This window comes from Ursus americanus, chromosome 16 (assembly GCF_024610735.1).
Source record: "Ursus americanus isolate L20-20 chromosome 16, mUrsAme1.1.p, whole genome shotgun sequence".
Classification (NCBI taxonomy): Eukaryota; Metazoa; Chordata; class Mammalia; order Carnivora; family Ursidae; genus Ursus; species Ursus americanus.
In genome coordinates this window covers 8,959,522-8,979,850 of record NC_142142.1, presented here as the reverse complement: position 1 = coordinate 8,979,850, position 20,329 = coordinate 8,959,522, and the positions used below count along the sequence as shown (strand labels likewise).

Here is a 20,329-nt window from a genome sequence, read left to right as displayed (position 1 = left end):
TAAGAATGCTAAGTGAAACTATGACCAAAATAAGCATTAGTAAGAAGTAGAGCAACACTCATACATCTAGGCATGTTTTTAACAAGTTTACTCTATTAAAATTATCTCGTTTTACTATTATATTGAACTGGTTTAATGTTGCTAGGAAGCAAACACACACATATGAGGGAAGGGGAAATGTACGCGTGTGCACACATTGTGTCTGTGTACATGGAAAGTAATGGCTGCGATTCAGACCTCAGAAAAAATGAGCTCTGAAGCACCTACTATTACTTGAAGGCAGCATATCCTATTTCAAAGAAAATTTGGAGAAGTTGAAAATAATGGCCCAAGTGCTGAAAATGCAACCTGACCTCCTAAAATTATTCCACAAATGTAAGCAGCTTTCCTACCATGGCGAGCAAAAAACTCAACCAGTCAACTACCATGGTGTTTTATTTGGCCTCAACGTTTTCATAGATTATGAATGATCTGGTGCTTATTAGAAAGAATTGTGATTATTAAGTTATTATTATTCAAAGGATTGTATTATATATACCTCCAAATTCACCAACCTTAATTAAACGGCCTGGGCAATTTAAAAACCTCAAACTAAAGTATACCTTAGAGCTACGTAGAAGACTCACATACAATAGTCTCCCCTTATCCACAGTGTCACTTTCTGTGGTCAGACACTGAAAATATTAAATGGAAAATTCCAGAAATAAATCATCATAGGTTTTAAATTGCAAGCTGTTCTGAGTAGCGTGATGATGAGAGACTTGCACTATCCCACACCATCATGCCCAGGACGTAAATCACATCACTTTACCCAGCATACCGACGCGGTATCCATTTGCCTGTCACATATCATAGGTTTGTACATACAGGAAAAGATAGTATATAAACACTTCGGTACTAGCCGCAGTTTCAGGCATCCACTGGAGGTCTTGGAACGTATCCTCCATGGATGAAGGGGGACTACTATATTACAAAGACAAAACTACTTTCAGTTTATCTTTCATCAGAAAGATTTAAAAACATACACAAATCTCATCTCCGCTTGTTAATTAAAGAACACGCTAATCCTTTATTTATATATAAAATATGTATCTAAAAATGTAAGGGAAAACCAATTACATATCAACTAGGATCATATTTGTTGCTACTGGAAAAATTCAATTAGAATGAGTCTATTCTATTAGAAATAACAATTTCTGCTTTTCACATATAACAAGTATGTTAAAACATCACAAAGCTCACCCTCCCTGGCAGGGATTTAGCTTTATATTTTATACATTTATTGTGCATTTTTATAATACCAGGGATTATGCTAAATCCTTCATATGTACCATCTCATTTAATATTGCTATTCCCATTTCACATGAGGAAACTAAGGCTCAGAATAGTTAAGCAACTTTCTGAGGTCACACAGGTTATATATAGGTGGAAGAATTAAGATTTAAACCAAGATTTATACGTCTCCAAATCCCATGTTTAAATACTCTACATACTGCCTCACTTACTATCTATTTTCATATACTAGAAGCAATAAGCAAGCCAGGTACTTATTTAAACTAACAAAAGTTTATCCTTTACACAAGATCTTTATACAGAGCTACTCTGTTAGTGTCCTAATGGTTCTTTGCAATAAGCATCAGGCTATGTTCAGTCCAGTGTTCCTGGTGGTTTCTTTAATGTTTCGCTTGCCAAGACTTAACCTAGGCAATAAAAGACCATGTTCACTTTCAACGCTCACTATCTTCTTTTGGGGGGGCGGGCAGCAAAGCAAGGTTTATTGAGTGATAGCAAAGTGATCATACAAAGCTCCCGAAGAGGGAGGGGACCCCAGAGGGTTGCCCGACACTCACTATCTTCGAGGTTTCTCTTATTTAGTCACCACTTGTGAAACCACTAAAGATCACACATGCAGGTAATAATTCTTTATTCTGTTTTTTATGTAGTTCATGGCCTCTGCTAATAAGCATGCTTCAAAATCTTGTAACTAAAGAGATTAAAAAAGGAGCCGTACAACACAATTGGAATTCATGTGGTTGTGGAGACAGTGACCCATACGCTGCTAAACTACCAGAGATTACTTTTGATTTTCTGTACTGTGGAAGAACGGGCAACACCAAATCTGGCCCTACTTTACAAAACTACCTGGGGAGGAGCATTCAAGACCCGACAGACATTAGCCTGGACCTGACTTCATGTCATTTCTCCCACAGTTTATCACTTCTATTCAACATAATAAAATTCCTCCTCTCAATTAAAAAAACAAACAAAAAACGTGAGAGTTGTTATATCCAGAGAAGCTCCCACCCCATCCCAGGACTTTCTCATAAGGCCAAAGAATGAATAAAAGATTTAATCAGATTAACAAACATTATGTAATTCATTCTAAGCTAAGTGACACCCGTGTATTCTTAGGAAGAAATGAACACTGGGCAATTGAGGACTCCCGTGGTGGGCACACTCAGCTGCAGTCGCCCAAAGGAATTCCTAAGTTGCGTGTGCGTTGACACATATGCATTTTGTTAAGTTCATGAACAATCATGTCTTGATCCACTGAAAACTTCCCCGTGCCTCACAAATTCAGAAGGATGGACAGGTGTGAGGTGAGTACCTCAGGGTTCCTCTAGACCTATGTGGCTTCTGGACTCCCCATCTATGCAGGCCACTCTGACTCCTTAGACCAGTCAGTTCTTCAGGGTGACTGTGAGGAAGGCTCCAAATATCTTTACTATTCCTTCTCAATGCACCTATGTACCGGCAGTGTTAGGAATAACCTTGCTAAGGTTAACATATATTTGCTAGGTGATCTGCATGTAACCTAACAAATCATTATAAAGAAATATTAAAACTTAGAACTCAACCACAAGTTATTTGTAATATAGTCAGGTACACAAAGCAAAAGACTAGCTTAAACCGTAAGTATACGGCAATGCATAATTAATTGTCAAATGAGTCTACTATGATGTGTACTATGGTTCCAAAGGAGGGAACAAGGTAAGGAATTATTTGGGGATGTTAATACTTTTTCAAAAATATCCAAACCTGTAAAATATGAATAACATTTATCACCTTTTAAACCTTCTGATTAAAGATAAAACATCTCTAAATTATAATTTTTCTCACAAACCAACCAGTTACAAAGGGAAAATGTTCTCATTCTGTCTCTATAACCTGATATCAACTGCCTATATGGCTATTCCATTTTTAAAATCTGAACTGTGACTTAAATCCATAAGAACTCACAGTCAGTACCAAGCTCTATCTTTGATATCTAGTGATACAGCCATTTGCCACCCAGCTTTTACTATCACCTCAGTCAAAGGACTAATCATGAGAAAATGTTGGTACACATCTCTCTCTCTCTCCTGGCACACAAGCAGATAATCTCCTGGGGAGGACTTTTTTTTCACTTATCAATTGTGGAAAACAACTATCTGTGTAAGGAAGTTAGTTCTAGATAGCAATAACAAGACTCCGTGTCAAAGGAATTTCTAATCCTTGAGGAAACAGCTCATTTAAATGGCCAGTTAGAGGAATTATTTGTGTTTTTAATAGATACTCGCTTCTGTTTCTACCTTTTTGGTGATTTGTCTCTGGGGATCATTAGAGAAGCCTTTTGGAGAAATCACCCTTCATACCTCCTTTGTGACCTTTGAAGGTCACCACACAGCTAGCATCTTCAGCTGACCAGATCTTCAGCTGGGCATCCATTCCCCCACTCAGAACCACAAGGCCTGATGGGAAAAACCTGCAACAATTCACATCAAACACATGTCCTTCCAATACTCTCTGGAAAAACAAAAGAAAATTCCATGCTAGTTCTCTTGTCCATCCCCTGATATTCTCTTACCTCTCACATCCTTGGTCCCTTAAATGAAATATCTACATACTACCCCTACATGTCGGGTTTTAAAACTATGGAGGTCCAAAAGGATCTCTTTAGCTCATCTGTATACCAGGTAGTGTTCTAAGAGCTATTGACTCCCTTTCCTATAGCTCTGGCTACAGATGTTTGGATTTGAACTCCAAGGTTCTCACAGCCATCCTTAAGTCTAGTTCTACTTATAAGGAGCTGAGGAGGCTTGAGGACTCTTTTACTCACCTCTTCTTAAAATCCTCTGTATAGGTGAGAGGGGCTCAGCCATATAATGAGTATAACAGCCTAGCTAATCTGTCTTAGAAGCTTATCGCTGAAGGCAGTTCATACCAAGGGACCACCCACTTAGACATTCACTGGCCTGGCTTCTCCACTGTTCCAGCCCCAATCTGTTCTGGCAAATCACCAAGACTGAGGATAGTTCTAAGATTAACAAATGGGAGAACAAAGATCAATTGAAGTGTGGTGGTCCTATAAGTTTAAAATGCACCACTCTTCTTTCTGTGACCCAGTCTAAGGCTTCTCAGACCACCCTTCATGTATAAGACCCTAAAAGCATATCCAAAGCCTTTACTCTGAGCTCGCCATTGGAAGCCTGCCAGATCTTCATGCTCCCGTCAGTACTAGAAGACACACCAAGGCCGCCTCCACTGGAAATGTCGAGGCATGTTATCTGTTCAAAAGACAAAATAACTAATGTTATAAATAATGAAATGCTCTTCTTCCCCTGAAATATGTTAAAGATCTCCCGTTTCACACTCCTCCAAGACTTCTTCAAGTCTAGGCTTCCCAGCTCCCAGGACATGTGTTTGCACATGAAGACTGAGGTGTCATCACCTATCTCCTAACAAGGCTAGCACCAACACTTTTTATTTCTCAAAACAAAAAGATGTTCTTGTAATCATCTATAGTCTCCTACTTCAACTAAAAAGTTTTTACTATCCCCATATCATGTCCATCGTTTCCATCTTTTGCTATTTTTTTTAATTCTTTAAGATTTTATTTATTTATTTGACAGAGAGAGAGAGAGAGAGAGAGAGAGAGCACAAGCGGGGGGGGAGCGGCAAGCAGAGGGAGAGGGAGAAGCAGCCTCCCTATGGTGGAGGAGGGAGCTCCGTGCGGGGCTTGATCCCAGGACCCTGGGATCATAACCCAAGCTAAAGGCAGACACTTAATCGACTGAGCCACCCAGGTACCCCTCTTTTGCTATTTTAAAATTAAGATACTGATTCTTAGGAACCCATGTACACAAAAGACAGTCAACTAAAATGTACCAGAAGGATTCAAGAAAAAACAAAGATACTTCCAATTTACTACTTCACATTCCCTCTATAAAATCCTAATTGTGCGTATGTGTGTATTTCAGAATAAGTAACAAAAAATTCTGATTCACGTATGCAGTTTCAACATTAGCAATCACTTCATGCATAAGCAATGATCATATGCATGCATACATACATACCCTTTTTATTAGAAAACACCCAGCTGCAAATATTCCAGAAATGTAGGACTGAGATATATAATCCCAGACATACTCCCAGCAACAATGATTCCCATTAGACCTAAATTATTAAGGGAAAAGTAGGGTAGGCTTTAATTATCCAACCTTCCATTTTTCTTTGTTCTACGCCAGTTGAGCCATAATAAGTTTGGCAAGAACTAAAGGGATATATCTGTCACCTTTAATACTTCTAAGACTTTTTCTTCCTTATTTTGGTTCCTCAGAATAAAAGTACTGTCTTTTTTTTTTTAAGATTTATTTATTTTAGAGAGAGAGAGAGAGAGCATGTGCGTGCGCAAGGGGACAGGCAAAGGGAGAGAGCGAATCCTTAAGAAGACTCCCTGCTGAGCCTGGAGCCTAATGTGAGCTTGATCTCACCACCCTGAAATCATGACCTGAGCCACAATCAAGAGTCGGATGTTTAGGCAACTGAGCCACCCAGGTGTCCCAGACTAAAAGTACTATTAATTTAACTGTGGATCCTTTAGTTTTAAGGATTAGGACAACAATTAACCTTTATATCATGTTTTATCACTTATAAAACATTTTCAAATACATTATGTCATTTGATTTTCGTATTAATCCCATTCTGCTCCTAGCTTCCCATTGCTAGGTACTGGAAACACGGCAGTAAATGTGACATAGCCCTGCCTGCACATTCTAGTACAGGAGTACCCATTTCTCAGATCTATCTCTCTTCTCCAAACCACTGCTACCACCCTTAATCCTGGGGCCTTAAGCTTGAATACTAGTATCACCAATTAACTTTTTAATTCTGTCTGGCTCCCCAACTACATAACAAGCTCTGCAAGTGTCAGAAAAATGTCCAGCACTTTTTTTTTTTTTTTAAAGATCTGTTTTTAAGTAATCTCTACACCCAATACAGGGCTCAAACTTACAACCCCAAGATCAAGAGTTGCATGCTCTACCGACTGAGCCAGCTAGGCATCCCTGTCCAGCACTTTCTTAACACAACCACAGACGACGTACATAGTAACTACTCAACAAATACCAAATGACAGCAGTTTGGTAATTAGGATGAAGTACCTTAACAATACTAGGTAGGTGAATAAAGCCATCTGACCCACAGCAATAAGAGCAACTGATGTCCCCATTTGCAGGACCCCAGAAACAAGACATTGAAACGCTTCCTGAAACACTCACTCTGAAACAGATTTAATCCCTAAAGCAACATAGCTCAACTCCTCTCCTGACTCGGGTGCGATCTATTCAACTGCTAGCTAGGCATCTACCTTTGGCTTTATAGTGGTCACCTCAAACTTGACATGTTCAGAACAGAACTCTCATTTCCCTCAGCTTCACACCAATACAACTACTTGACCTCAATCAGTAAATGGCACCACAATTTACCCACTTCTTTGGAAAATTCTGGAATGATCCCAACTCCTCATTTCCTCTCACATTTCACATCCAAGTCATTAGCAAATCCCGTCTGGTCCCACACCCCCAAGAATGTAGGCGCTACACAACAGTTTTACTCATTGCTATAGTCCCAGTACCCAGAGTACGTGGATTATAGTAGGTGATTAATAAATGGATAAATCACCTAATAATGAACTGAAATAAGAGGAAAGGAGAATAAGAAATAGAAAAAGGGCACAATTAGGGCGCCTGCGTGGCCAAGTCAGTTAAGCATCTGCCTTCGGCTCAGGTCATGATCCCAGAGTCCTGGGATCAAGCCTTGTGTCAGGCTCCCTGCTCAGAGGGAAGTCTGCTTCTCCCTCTGACCCTCCCACCTGCTTATGCTGTCTCTCACTCTATCTCTTGAATAAATAAATTTTTTTAAAAAAAGGCACAATTAATAATTTTTTAAATGACCTACTTCTCTCATCTATACTCAAATAAGTAAATTTGGGGCACCTGGCTGGCTCTGTCAATAGAGCAAGTGACCCCTGGGGTGCCTGGGTGGCTCAGTCGTTAAGCGTCTGCCTTCAGCTCAGGGCGTGATCCCGACATTCTGGGATCGAACCCCACATCAGGCTCCTCCGCTGGAAGCCTGCTTCTTCCTTTCCCACTCCCCCTGCTTGTGTTCCCTCCCTCGCTGGCTGTCTCTATCTCTGTCAAATAAATAAATAAAATCTTAAAAAAAAAAAAATAGAGCAAGTGACTCTTGACCTCAGGGTTGTGAGTTCAAGCTCCACTTTGGGCATAGAGCTTACTTAAAAAAATATTAATAATTTAATTTAACTTAAAAATGTTTTATGTTATATGTATTATATACTGTATTCTTACAATAAAGTAAGCTGGAGGAAAGAAAAAAAAAATGACCTATTTCTCAAAAGGTTTTCCCAATTCTGCCAAAAAGTTCATCACTTCCTCCCTACTTCCTAGTAGTCTTCAGCACTATATTCATATATTGTAGTGTTTGTCAACCGGGGGCAAATTAGCTCATCACATTTGATGATGTGGAAACATTTTTAGTTGTCACAACTGGGGAAGAGCCCCCTACAATAAAGAATTACCCAGCTCAAAATGCCAGTAGTGCCATGATTGGGAAACTCTGATATATTCTGTTGTATCCTCTCAGTTAATATAGTGTCCCTGGAGGGGACAGAGATATTGTTACCTTATCTGTTTTACATATCTTTGGAGCCCTAGTTTCTAGGTCTAAAAAATAATTAAATCTGAACTATCCAGTTCTTTCAAAGTGACAGAACACTGAAGAGTAGATTATAGGTCATACCAGCTATCTCGTTTCTCCAAACTTGTATTAAAGAGGAAAGGAAACTAACAGTTATTGAATAGCTATTATATATCAGACAAGTAACAGACACTACCCTCATATAATACCCTCAAAAATCTATTAAGATAGGTATTCTTTCTATTTGTCAGTTGAGAAATCTGAGGTTTAAGAAGTGATTAAGTAATATCCCCAAGGTGACACAACAGAGCCAGGATGCAAACCTAGGTAGAGTTTAAAGCTAAAGATCCATTTCTTAGTTCCAGCAAAAAACAGATCAACGAGATAATCCTAATTATAAGATAAATTTGACAATTCAACAGAGTGAGATAAAGGATGGATTACTTTATAGTACCTTGATATGCTAATCATTTCAAAAAGAATTAAGTTAGATCCCTATTTTAAACTAAGTACAAAAATAAAGTTTGAAATGTAAAAAAAAATTAAACATAAAAATTCAAAGAAAATACTATATTTATAATTTTACTTAACACCTGTATCATGCTTATTATGTTTTAGACCAAATTCTGTTTCAATCCTTGTAACAACCCCATGACATATTACCTTTACCCCTATTTTACAAATGAAGAACCTGTAACACGGAGGGTAAGCACCTGCCTTAGGTCACAGTGGCCACAGAGGCCAAACCAAAATTCAAATCCAAAGAGTCAAATCCAATGAGTCTATCACTTGAGTCCGTGCTCTCACCTATTAAGCTGTACAATTAAAAATTAAAAAAAATTATTATATAAAAATATAATATAAGGGCACCTGGGTGGCTCAGTCAATTAACTGTCTGACTCTTGATTTTGGCTCAGGCCATGATCTCAGGGCTCTGAGACTGAGCCCCACATCAAGCTCCGTGTTGGGCATGGAGCCTGCTTAAGATTTTCTCTCTCCCTGTGCCCCTCCCCCCACCTATCTCCCTCTCTTAAAAAAAAAAAAAAAGCGAATATATATAAAATCATGGACTACCCTAAGCAGGACCCCAAAAGTAGTTACCATAAAGGAATAAATCGATGGGCTTTATTATCTACAAATGGACCAAAATACACCCCGAATCTAGTGTATTCTTCTGTTCTCTTTATCTGTCTGATCATATTCTTTTTTTTTCTTCTCTTTTTGTTAAAGTTTTTTAAAATTTTCATTGTTACAATTATATTCTATCCTTTCAATATATTTAATTTTATTTTTGTATACATATGAGTTGTTCTTTTTCTTTCTTTTTTCCTTTTTGAAACTAAATTTAAAATTTATTCCATCTTCATGGGTAAAGACACTACAGGGCAGGGTGGGTACACAAGGCAAAGAAAACAAACTCTTCTCCCATTTAGCCAGATGCAGCATTTTGGCAGTTTTATGATAATACAGGCTGGCTTCATTAATTGACTCAGGCTGAAAGCTGGCAACGGCAAATGTTTGCCATTTAGGATCTTCCTCCATTGTTACTCCAAGGATCTTAATTCCTAAACTACACTATTAGCTCTGAAATGGTGTATACTGTAACACTCTTCAAGCTCTCACATCTTAATCAGAATCTGACACCTCTTCTTAAGGGAGGGAACTCTTAAAGCTGTCTTCCTCTTGGCTAATCCAGTCCACTAGCAATCCTAAAAATTATCATATGAAAATAAAACTGTTCTCCCAAGCATTGATTGAAACTGTTGTGCTGGGATCCCTTTTCAGAGTCTGAGCTCCTTGGGTGAAAAGAGAGATCCTAACCAATTGCTTCCATGAATAATAACCCTAGTACAATGTACCTAATGTCCTTCGCAGCAAAACTCAAGAGGTCAGGCAACCCTGATCATCCTGACAAGTTTATCAGTATTTACATCCAAAGGATATTTAAAACTGATCCCAGACTAGGTATTGCAAGCATAATCCCAAGAAATCTTTCAGTTTTAGCAAATGGAGCTCCTGCAAGATGCCAGAGCAAGCGAAAAATCATCTCAAAGCAAAGAGTGATGCATCTTTTCCAATGAGAGGAAATCAAGGAGGAAAGAAAAATCCTCCCTTCTAAACTCATCAAATCAATGGCTATTTTCACAGCCTTAACTGACAAAATCCAGTGTCCTAAATATCCTGATTGAAGGAGTCTCTTTTCAGGGTGACTGTCAAGGTCAAGCAGAGCTTTCAGGCTTTTTTTGCCATGGCCCATGAATTCCAGTCCTTTAATGGGAATCTCCTTCTCCTCTATTGCTTTCTGAACACACTGCTGATACTGCTTGAAGAGGCTGGTGCATGGATTTTGGGAGCTGTCCCCCTTGAGGAACTTCTCGGCAAACAAGCGATTGAAGCACTTGGTCATACTCGCGCTTCATGTCAGTGCAGGCCTGCCCTACGCTATTCATGGCAATAGCGGCAGCAGTTAAGTTTTTCTTTCTTTACAACTTTGGGATATAGTTTCTTCCAACAAACAGACCAAAACACACTCAGAATATAATGTATTGCTCTGCTCTGTTCACCTGTCTGCTTATATTGCCTCTTTTTTTTTTTTTTGGCTTTTAATTTTCATTTTTACAGTACATTCTAACCTTTCATTGTATTTAATTTTAGTTTTGTACATATAAAAGTTTTTCTTTCTTGGGGCGCCTGGGTAGCGCAGTCGTTAAGCATCTGCCTTCAGCTCAGGGCGTGATCCCGGCGTTCCAGGATCGAGTCCCACATCGGGCTCCTCCGCTGGGAGCCTGCTTCTTCCTCTCCCACTCCCCCTGCTGTGTTCCCTCTCTCACTGGCTGTCTCTCTGTCACATAAATAAATAAAATCTTAAAAAAAAAAAAAAGTTTTTCTTTCTTTACAATTTTGGGATCTAGCTTTCTAACAAACAAACAAAATACATGCAGGATCCAGTATATTACTCCATTCTGTTCACCTGTCTGATTATATTGTTTTGTTTTTCAGTTTCAGGTCTCGTCTGATTTGTTTAGTGTATATTTCTCTGGGGTCTTTGTTGCCATTTTAGTATTTCATTCTCTCATTCATCTATTCTTCTCTGAAAAGAATGGAAAGGGAAAGAGGGAAAAGAGGGAAAAACTCACCTCAAAAAAGAGAATAAGAGGCAGTACTGACTACCAGGGACCTAATCAGTATGGACATAAGTAAGATGTCAGAACTAGAGTTCAGAATAACAATTATAAAGATCCTAGCTGGGCTTGTAAAAAGCACAGAAGACACAAGAGAATCCCTTTCTGGAGAAATAAAAGAACTAAAATCTAATCACGTCTAAAAAAAAAAAAAAAGGCTATTAATGAGATGCAATAAAAAATGGAGGCTCTAACTGCTAGGATAAATGAGGCAGAAGATAGAATCAGTGATATAGAAGACGAAATGATGGAGAATAAAGAAGTTGAGAAAAAGAGAAAAACAACTACTGGATGGGGGGGAATTCAAGAGATAAGTGATACCATAAAGTGAAACAATATTAGAATAATTGGGAATCCCAGAAGAAGAGGAAAGACAGAAAGACAGGGCAGAAGGTATACTGGAGCATATTATAGCAGAGAACTTCCCTAATCTGGAGAAGGAAACAGGCATTCAGTCCAGGAGGCACAGAGAACCCCCCTCAAAATCAATAAAAATAGGTCAACACTCCGACATATAATAGTGAAACTTGCATATCTAAGAAACAAAGAGAAAATCCTGAAAGCAGCTAGGGGACAAGAGGTCTGTAACGTACAAGGGTAGAAACATTAAAACACAGTTCTAGAAGTCCTAACCTCAGCAATCAGACAACAAAAAAAAGGCATCCTAATCACGAAAGAAGAAGTCAAACTCTCACTCTTTGCAGATGACATAATACTCTATGTGGAAAACCCAAAATACTCCACCTCAAATTGCTAGAAGTACTCATACAGGAATTCAGCAAAGTGGAGGATAGAAAATCAATGCACATCAATCAGTTGCATTTCTATACACTAACAATTACACAGAAGAAAGAGAAATTAAGGAGTTGATCCCATTTACAATTGTGCCAAAAACCATAACATACCTAGGAATAAACCTAACCAAAGAGGCAAAGGATCTGTACTCAGAAAACCATTGAACACTCATGAAAGAAATTGAGGAAGACACAAAGAAATGAAAAAACATTCCACATGCTCATGGATTGGAAGAAATATTGTTAAAATGTCTATGCTACCTACAGCAGTTTACATATTCAATATAATCCCTATCAAAACACCATATTTTCACAGAGCTGGAACAAATAATCTTAAAATTTGTATGAAACCAGAAAAGACCCCGAATAGACAAAGGAATGTTTAAAAAGAAAACCAAAGCTGGTGGCATCACAATTCCAGACTTCAACCTCTACTACAAAGTTGTAATCATCAAGACAGTATGGTGCTGGCACAAAAACCAACACACAGGTCAATGGAACAGAATAGAGAACCCAGAAATGGATCCTCAACTCTATGTTCAACTCATCTTTGACAAAGCAGCAAAGATTATCCAATGGAAAAAAAAAAGAGTCTCTTTAACAAATGGTGTTGAGAAAATTGGACAGCCACATGCAGGAGAATGAAACTGGACCATTTCCCTACACCATACACAAAAATAAAATCAAAATGGATCGAAGATCTAAATGTGAGACAGGAATCCATCAAAATCCTAGAGGAGAACACAGGCAGCAACCTCTGTAAACTTGGCCACAGCTACTTCTTGCTAGACACGTCTCCAAAGGCAAGGGAACAAAGGCAACAATGAACTGTTGGGACTTCATCAAGATAAAAAGCTTTTGCACAGCAAAGGAAACAGTTGACAAAACCAAAAGACAACCGACAGAATGGGAGAAGATATTTGCAAATGACATATCAGATAAAGGGACAGTCTCCAAAATCTATAAAGAATTTAATCAAACTCAATACCCTAAGAACAAATAATCCAGTCAAGAAACAGGCAGAAGACATGAACAGACATTCTCCAAAGAAGACATACAAATGGCCAACAAACACATGAAAAATTGCTCAACATCACTCAGGATCAGGGAAATACAAATTAAAACCACAGTGAGGTACCACTTCACACTGGTCAGAATGGCTAAAACTAACAAGTCAGGAAACAACAGATGTTGGTGAGGATGTGGAGAAAGGGGAACCCTCCTACACTGCTGGTAGGAATGCAAGCTGGTACAGACATTCTGGAAAACACTATGGTGGTTCCTCAAAAAGTTAAAAATAGAGATAGCCTACGACTCAGCAATTGCACTACTAGGTATTTATCCAAAGGATAAAAAAATGCTGATTCGAAGGGGCACATGCACCCCAATGTTTATAGCAGCAATGTCCACAATTATCAAATAATCTTACTCATAAGTGGAATTTAAGAAACAAAACAGGATTATAGGGGAAGAGAGGGATAAATAGAACAAGACGAAATCAGTGAGACAAACCATAAGAGACTCTTAATCACAGGAAACAAACTGAGGCTTGCTGGAGAGGAGGGGATGGAGGGATGGGGTAATTGGGTGATGGACATTAAGGAGGGCACGATGTAATGAGCACTGGGTAGTATATAAGACTGATGAATCACTGAACTCTACCTCTGAAACTAATAATACATTATATGTTAATTAATTGAATTTAAATTTTAAAAAGAAAGTATATACATTATTAAAATATTTTAAAGTCAAAAAAGGAAGTTTCACCTTGACGTTCCTGTAATAAACTATTAATCAAAAGGCACAATTCATAACTTGATTTCTTTAAAGCAAGGCAAATCTTTATTCACATTTATAAAGCAATCTAAGAGCAAAATTCACCTAGGATTTTTTTATAAAAAAATCTTTTCCCTAACAGTTTGCATTTATCTTGCCCACACATACTACTGTAGCAGTTTTTTAAAATTTTATTTATTTTAGAAACAGCATTAGCAGGGGGAGGGGCAGAGGGAGAGAGAGATCTCAAGAGGACTCCCTGCTGAGTCAGGAGCCCAACATGGGGCTCAATTCCAAGACCCTGAGATTATGACCTGAGCCGAAATCAAGAGCCGGACGCTGAACAAACTGAGCCACCCAGCTGCCTCTATTACAGCAATTTTTTAAAAAAACCTCTTCTTTATCAAGTCTTCACAAGGCAATTAATTTAGTTTTCAAAGACATAATCACTGTCTTTTAATATTCATATTACATTGGTTTACTGTATTTAAATTAACAAAACTTCAAAACAATATAACTGATACTGTAACTTATCCTTGGTAAGCATTCAACTCAACCAGTAGTGTCGCAGTATGCAGATCTGAGAGAAGAGCTTACAAGCTGTGAATGTGCTGTGAACATCAGTCAGTACGTTCTACACAGGAAATGCAGAGCAACAGTTAACTCAATAGATTAGTTAAGTGGAAGTCAGTTAGAACATACCAAAAGCCTTATAACTTGCATTCCCTGTGACTCAGCAACTCTATTTTATAAATGTATTCTAATTTCTTCCTATCTTTGTGAATAAAGGGTTAGCCAAATCATCAAAGTATAAAATCAGGAAATCAAAAATACCTGAAAGTCCAGTAATACAAGATTGGAAAAATGAACTGTAGTAAAATCATACAGTAGGAATACTATGCAGCTCTTAAAAGAATATGCAGAAAGATGACATACAATGATGTACATTATATATTATAAGGAATAAAAAGCAAGTTATAAACAGCATGTGCTATAAAAACCTATTTGGTAAAATAGTTAAAGAAAAAAGACAGAGCAGGGTGCCTGGGTGTCTCAGTCGGTTAAGGGTCTGCCTTTGACTCAGGTCATGATCCCAGGGTTCTGGGATCAAGTCCATCATTAGGCTCCCTGCTCAGCATGGAGTCTGCTTCTCCCTCTCTCCCTGCCCTTCCCCCGTGCTCATGCGCTCTCTCTCTCTCTCTCACATAAATAAATAAAATCTTAGAAAGAAAGAAAGAAAGAAAGAAAGAGAGAGAGAGAGAGAAAGAAAGAAAGAAAGAAAGAAAGAAAGAAAGAAAGAAAGAAAGAAAAGAAAAGAAAAGAAAAGAAGAGAATCAAGTGAAATAATACATAAGCTTAGCATGGTGCAGACACCTAGTAGGGAATCAATAAATGCTAGCTATTACTACTACAATTATTAATATAGACTTTGTAACAAAAGTTCACATTGTTATCTTTAGGTTGTAGAATGTGAGTGATTTTCTACCTTTTTATATTTCCTAAATTTTTATCACTAAAACTATGTCTGTTTTATAATAAGGATTAAAAAATGGCTATTTTATAAAATGTACCACACAATAAAATGGAAGGCTTTAATATAATCAGTTTATCCATATATTTCTCATTTATGCTTCCAAAAAGATCATGGTAGTAGAAAGGGCATTATCACAGAGACCTCTAAAAATTATTCCTCAATATGCTGTACTTGGAATTTTGAGAAAACATCCCTGTCCTGTAGGCAATGAGACAGAAATATGAGCAATGACAAATTATGCAAACACAGCTACTATCATTATCCAAAAGCCACTAAGCAGCTCTGCTAAAACACAAATAGGTAAACTTCAGACAATCCCATTCTCAAGATTACCAGCGAGTGGATTTGCACACATATTCTATGTGGATCCAAACACCAGTTTTCTCAAACATATCACACTTCAGCTATGGTACCTTAACAATACAGAGTAAATGAAAGACACATTATACGAATATGTTTATAGCACTCAAGCAGATAAAATGAAAAATTAACACGCTATTATAGTCTCTCCTCATTTTATCAAAATACTTACACTCTTTGAATGAATTCTGGAAAAGGTAGTGTATGGTGCCAAAAACTTTGAGGATGCATTCTCCTTCGGACAAGAAATATGAATGCTTTTCTAAATAGAGAGAGAAAGATGGAATTCATCAGTAAAGTTACTCCAGTGGAATGAAAGACTCTTAAAGAAAACATTAGGATGATAAGAAATTCTCATTTTTTAAATGTACCCTCTCTAATCCTCCTTTGCCAGCTCACAACACTACCCCTACAGATTAGCAGCCCTTTCACCGCAGAGGGCTGCAATGTAATTTGGTATTGCTTAGCTGCCCTTTTCTTTTTATATTGAAGTAAACTCCCACAGAAGATAAACCAACAGTAATGCCAAATATGAGAGCATTAATTTTTATTTTATTTATTTTATTTTTTTATTTTTTATTTTTTTTAAGATTTTATTTATTTATTTGACAGAGATAGAGACAGCCAGTGAGAGAGAGAACACAAGCAGGGGGAGTGGGAGAGGAAGAAGCAGGCTCATAGCAGAAGAGCCTGATGTGGGGCTCGATCCCAGAACGCCGGGATCACGCCCTGAGCCGAAGGCAGACGCCTAACCGCTGTGCCACCCAGGCGCCCCAGAGCATTAATTTTTAAAAGAAAATCTAATACCAGTACTCTCAATTAGCAGCGGGGCAAGGAACAGGATTAACAGACAGAGGAAACAGCACCAGACTGCAAGTCTAGCACCTAAAAGACTAGTCTAAAAGTTAACTTACTGCCTATAGAACTTTTAGAAAAAATGTTAAGACTACTGACATCTACACTTACCAGAGAAAAGTGGTAAATTATGGTACCCTTATACAATCTGTAGGCCCTGGTCAGGCTTGCAGTGCCCATGCCTACCTAGGACTTAAACTGACCATCCATGTTCATAGGCTGCTCTTCACCCCACAGTTGTATTAATTCCCCACGTGTTTTGCTAGTCATTAAAACATATCTTTCAACCACTGTAGCAAGAAACCCTGGTGACATAGTTGAATGGGGACATTCAAATTATACCTAGAAAAAGATGTCAGGTTCAGGTGACATGACTTGCACAAGGCAGCCTTTGAAACCATGTAAGATTAAGTATGTTGGTGTTTCAAGGTAGCATGTATAGAGGCATAAAAGGCTTGGTAAACCCTTCAGGGATTCTTGCAATATGAGAGTCCTCTAATCTAACTGGCTGAATACGAACACCACCACCTAAGTGTGTATCTCCTACAGGGAACTGAGGAGCTACAATCACCAAACGGCCCCTAACCTGTTACCTCTTCTGCTGAACAATGAAAATGTCTTCAAAAGTCAAGATTTTCTAAACCTCTTTCTAAGACTAATCGATATACACAGCAAACACAGGTCCTCACAGTTCTTTAGAAATAACAATTCCAAAGTAATAACATTCTCATCACTAAAAATCAAAATGCTCTTATTAAAGTCTTCTACTCCTTTAAAAAGACAATTAGAATATCTGTCTTTATAAACAGCACTTTCTTAGCCAGCATATCCACATGTGGCTGCCTGCAGGCTTTTCATTAAATGAGTTTTTGCTTCTAACCCCATGAGAAAGCCCATACAGCTGCAAGAGAGTTGACCTGGATTTGGAATTGCCTCCTATACCCAGAACTAAAGTGTCAGCTAAACTGTCCTGGCTTAAATATTCCTACCAGCAAGGATTCAAGGAACTCTAAGAACTTAGTGTTCAGGCATCTGTAAAAAGTCAGTCTGTTCTCAGAAGACTTCATTTCCTTGGGACTAATTATGTAAAAGATTTCAAGAATTAGTAGTTTTCTCCTGCTTATCAATTGAGCAAATCAACCTTTAATCCATAAACAAATTATGAAGGAACAGAAATGTTGAACTACCTTCCAATATCAGCGGTAGAGAATCACGCTGTTAATGAATATATTTTAATGAAAAGCTGCAGGAGATATCAAAACATAAAATTCAGGGCGTGGGTGGGGGTCGGAGGAGGAGTGTGGGCATTCCACACAAAGATAAAATTCAAAGTCAAACTTTTTTATCCTCCAGGATTAGGTATTTAAGTATAATCTACTGTTCAACAGAACAATGCAGCAACATCAAATAGCAAAGTGACTCGTGGCAATTAGGAAACAAATGATTGCTCAACCATAAGCACTTATTGTCTGACTCAGCAGGTAAAAGGCAGAAATTAGCAATGATGTTAAGAGATAAGGACTGTATTAGGGCCTAAGTATGAAGGGAAGAAAGGAAGTCAGCACCGAGGCTATAGACGGATACTGGCAAAACACCTGGGAAAAATGTAGGCTTGCAAGGTAGTGTTCCTACTTGGAAGTTTATAGAAGTGGTTTCAATTCTGGCACACAGTCTAACCAGCTTTGATTATTAGGGTTAATTAACCTCTCTGAGTCTGTTTGCTTATATGCAAAATGGAAATTTAAAACGCCAACCCCACAGGATTATTATGATGAACAACAACTCACTTGTAAGATTTTACGGTTTCCACATACGCAGTCTCACTCCCTGTTAATCAGTCTATAGGTAGAATATCATCTCCATTTTACAGATGAGGAAACTCAGGTTCAGAGAACTAAGTTATTTGTCCAAAATCATATTACTTGGGGCACCTGAGTGGCTCAGTTGGTTAAGTGACTGCCTTCGGCTCAGGTCACAATCCTGGAGCCCCGGGATCGAGTCCTGCATCAGGCTCCCTGCTCAGTGGGGAGTCTGCTTCTCCCTCTGACCCACCCCCCCACATGCACGCTCTCTCTCTCTATCTCAAATAAATAAATAAAATCTTTTTAAAAAATCATATTACTACTAAGTATCAGAGTTAACTAAAACTTGAACTCAGCTCTTCTGACAGTTTCTATTATACCACAGCTGTTTATGAAAAACAAATGCAAAATATATATAATAACATATAGGCTATTACCTTGCACAGAGGGAAATAAATGAACATTTAAAGTCTTATGTAAAGGGGCGCCTGGGTGGCTCAGTCGTTAAGTGTCTGCCTTTGGCTCAGGGCGTGATCCCGGCGTTCTGGGATCGAGCCCCGCATCAGGCTCCTCCGCTGGGAGCCTGCTTCTTCCTCTCCTACTCCCCCTGCTTGTGCTCCCTCTCTCGCTGGCTGTCTCCATGTCAAATAAATAAATAAAAATCTAAATAAATAAATAAAGTCTTATGTAAAAAACAAAGTATTATCTATTCTTATCAGTACACCTGAAACTAAAACAAATTTAATTACACAGAGCATACTGACTGCAGAATGAGCAAGGAAAATCAGGTCATGGGTTCTGCAATACTTAGTCTGGCTATCCACTCACCTCAAAGACCAAGGAGAAAAACTATTAAGTACTATCAATGTAGGTCTTCATCAAGGCCTAGCCAGATACATTATAAAGGCTATGCTGTCCAATATGGTAAATACTGGCCACATGAGGTTATTGAGCATTTGAAATACAGCCAGTGCATACGAAGAACTGCATTTTTTATTTTATTTAAAGCTTAATTTAAAAACGGAGGGAAGTATCCGTTTTTAAACGGATACTTCCGTCCGTTTTTGGAAAACTTTTAAAGTATATTTGGAACTACTTTGTTACGTAAATCTATGTTCTCAACCGTAAATTTATACAACCTAAATACATTTATCAAATATTTGTGGTAAAAAATTAGAGTCTGAGGGGCGCCTGGGTGGCACAGCGGTTAAGTGTCTGCCTTCGGCTCAGGGCGTGATCCCGGCGTTCTGGGATCGAGCCCCACATCAGGCTCCTCCGCTATGAGCCTGCTTCTTCCTCTCCCACTCCCCCTGCTTGTGTTCCCTCTCTCGCTGGCTGTCTCTATCTCTGTCGAATAAATAAATAAAATCTTTAAAAAAAAAAAAAAATTAGAGTCTGAATTGAGACGTGTGGTAAATGTAAAATATAGACAGGATCTCAAAAACTCAATAAGAAAAAAAGGAATGTACAATATCTCACTAATAATTTTTAATATTAATTACAAGTTGAAATAATATTTTAGATTTACTGGATTAAAAAAATATATTATTAAAATTAATTTCACCTGTTTCTTTTTACCTTTTTTATGTGGCTCTTGGAAAATTTTAAATTACGTATGCGGCTTACTTTATTTATCTATTGGACAGTGCTGATATAAGGGAAGAACAAGTATATGCAACTAAAAGTATCTCAAAGTATATGTAACTACAAAAGAAAAAAAAACTCTTGACATCCAAAGGCAGTAAAAATTGTGATTACTATACAAATAAAATAAAGATGACACAGATATACAAATAATAGCATAAATATTTAAAGTAGATATATGGGTACTACCCCAGTTTTGGACCCAGTGTCATTTAGAAGACATAAAAACCTACCTTGTTTATCTCATTCACAATAAATCCTTCTGAAGCTGTAACTTCTGGAATGCCATCCTGGCCAATTCCTTGACAAGTTAGGCTGCCATACAAAGTTGGTTTCCCTACATAGCACAAAAGAAGCATGTCTCAAGAAAATAGTAAGAATTTAACATTGTTCTACTTGAAGACT

At 38.0% G+C, this 20,329-nt stretch overlaps 1 protein-coding gene across 5 annotated transcripts in view; it reads right to left on the bottom strand.

Annotated features, from left to right (window-relative positions):
* PAAF1 (proteasomal ATPase associated factor 1) overlaps positions 1–20,329 on the bottom strand; it is a 38,634-nt gene that overhangs the window by 15,646 nt on the left and 2,659 nt on the right. For 4 of the 5 annotated variants that reach the window (XR_006783106.2, XM_087868156.1, XM_045816196.2 and 1 more), the window contains exons 3-6: positions 20,158–20,261; positions 15,796–15,885; positions 4,449–4,547; positions 3,636–3,786 (exon numbers count right to left, since the gene is read on the bottom strand). Coding sequence is in view for 4 of the 5 variants with exons in the window: in XM_087868156.1 (XP_087724282.1) it covers positions 3,636–3,786; positions 4,449–4,547; positions 15,796–15,885; positions 20,158–20,261 (444 nt within the window). In the remaining variant the exon portion in view is untranslated. Of the gene's footprint in view, positions 1–3,635; positions 3,787–4,448; positions 4,548–5,336; positions 5,437–15,795; positions 15,886–20,157; positions 20,264–20,329 lie in introns of those variants that run through there. The other variant, XM_045816200.2, reaches the window with a different exon arrangement.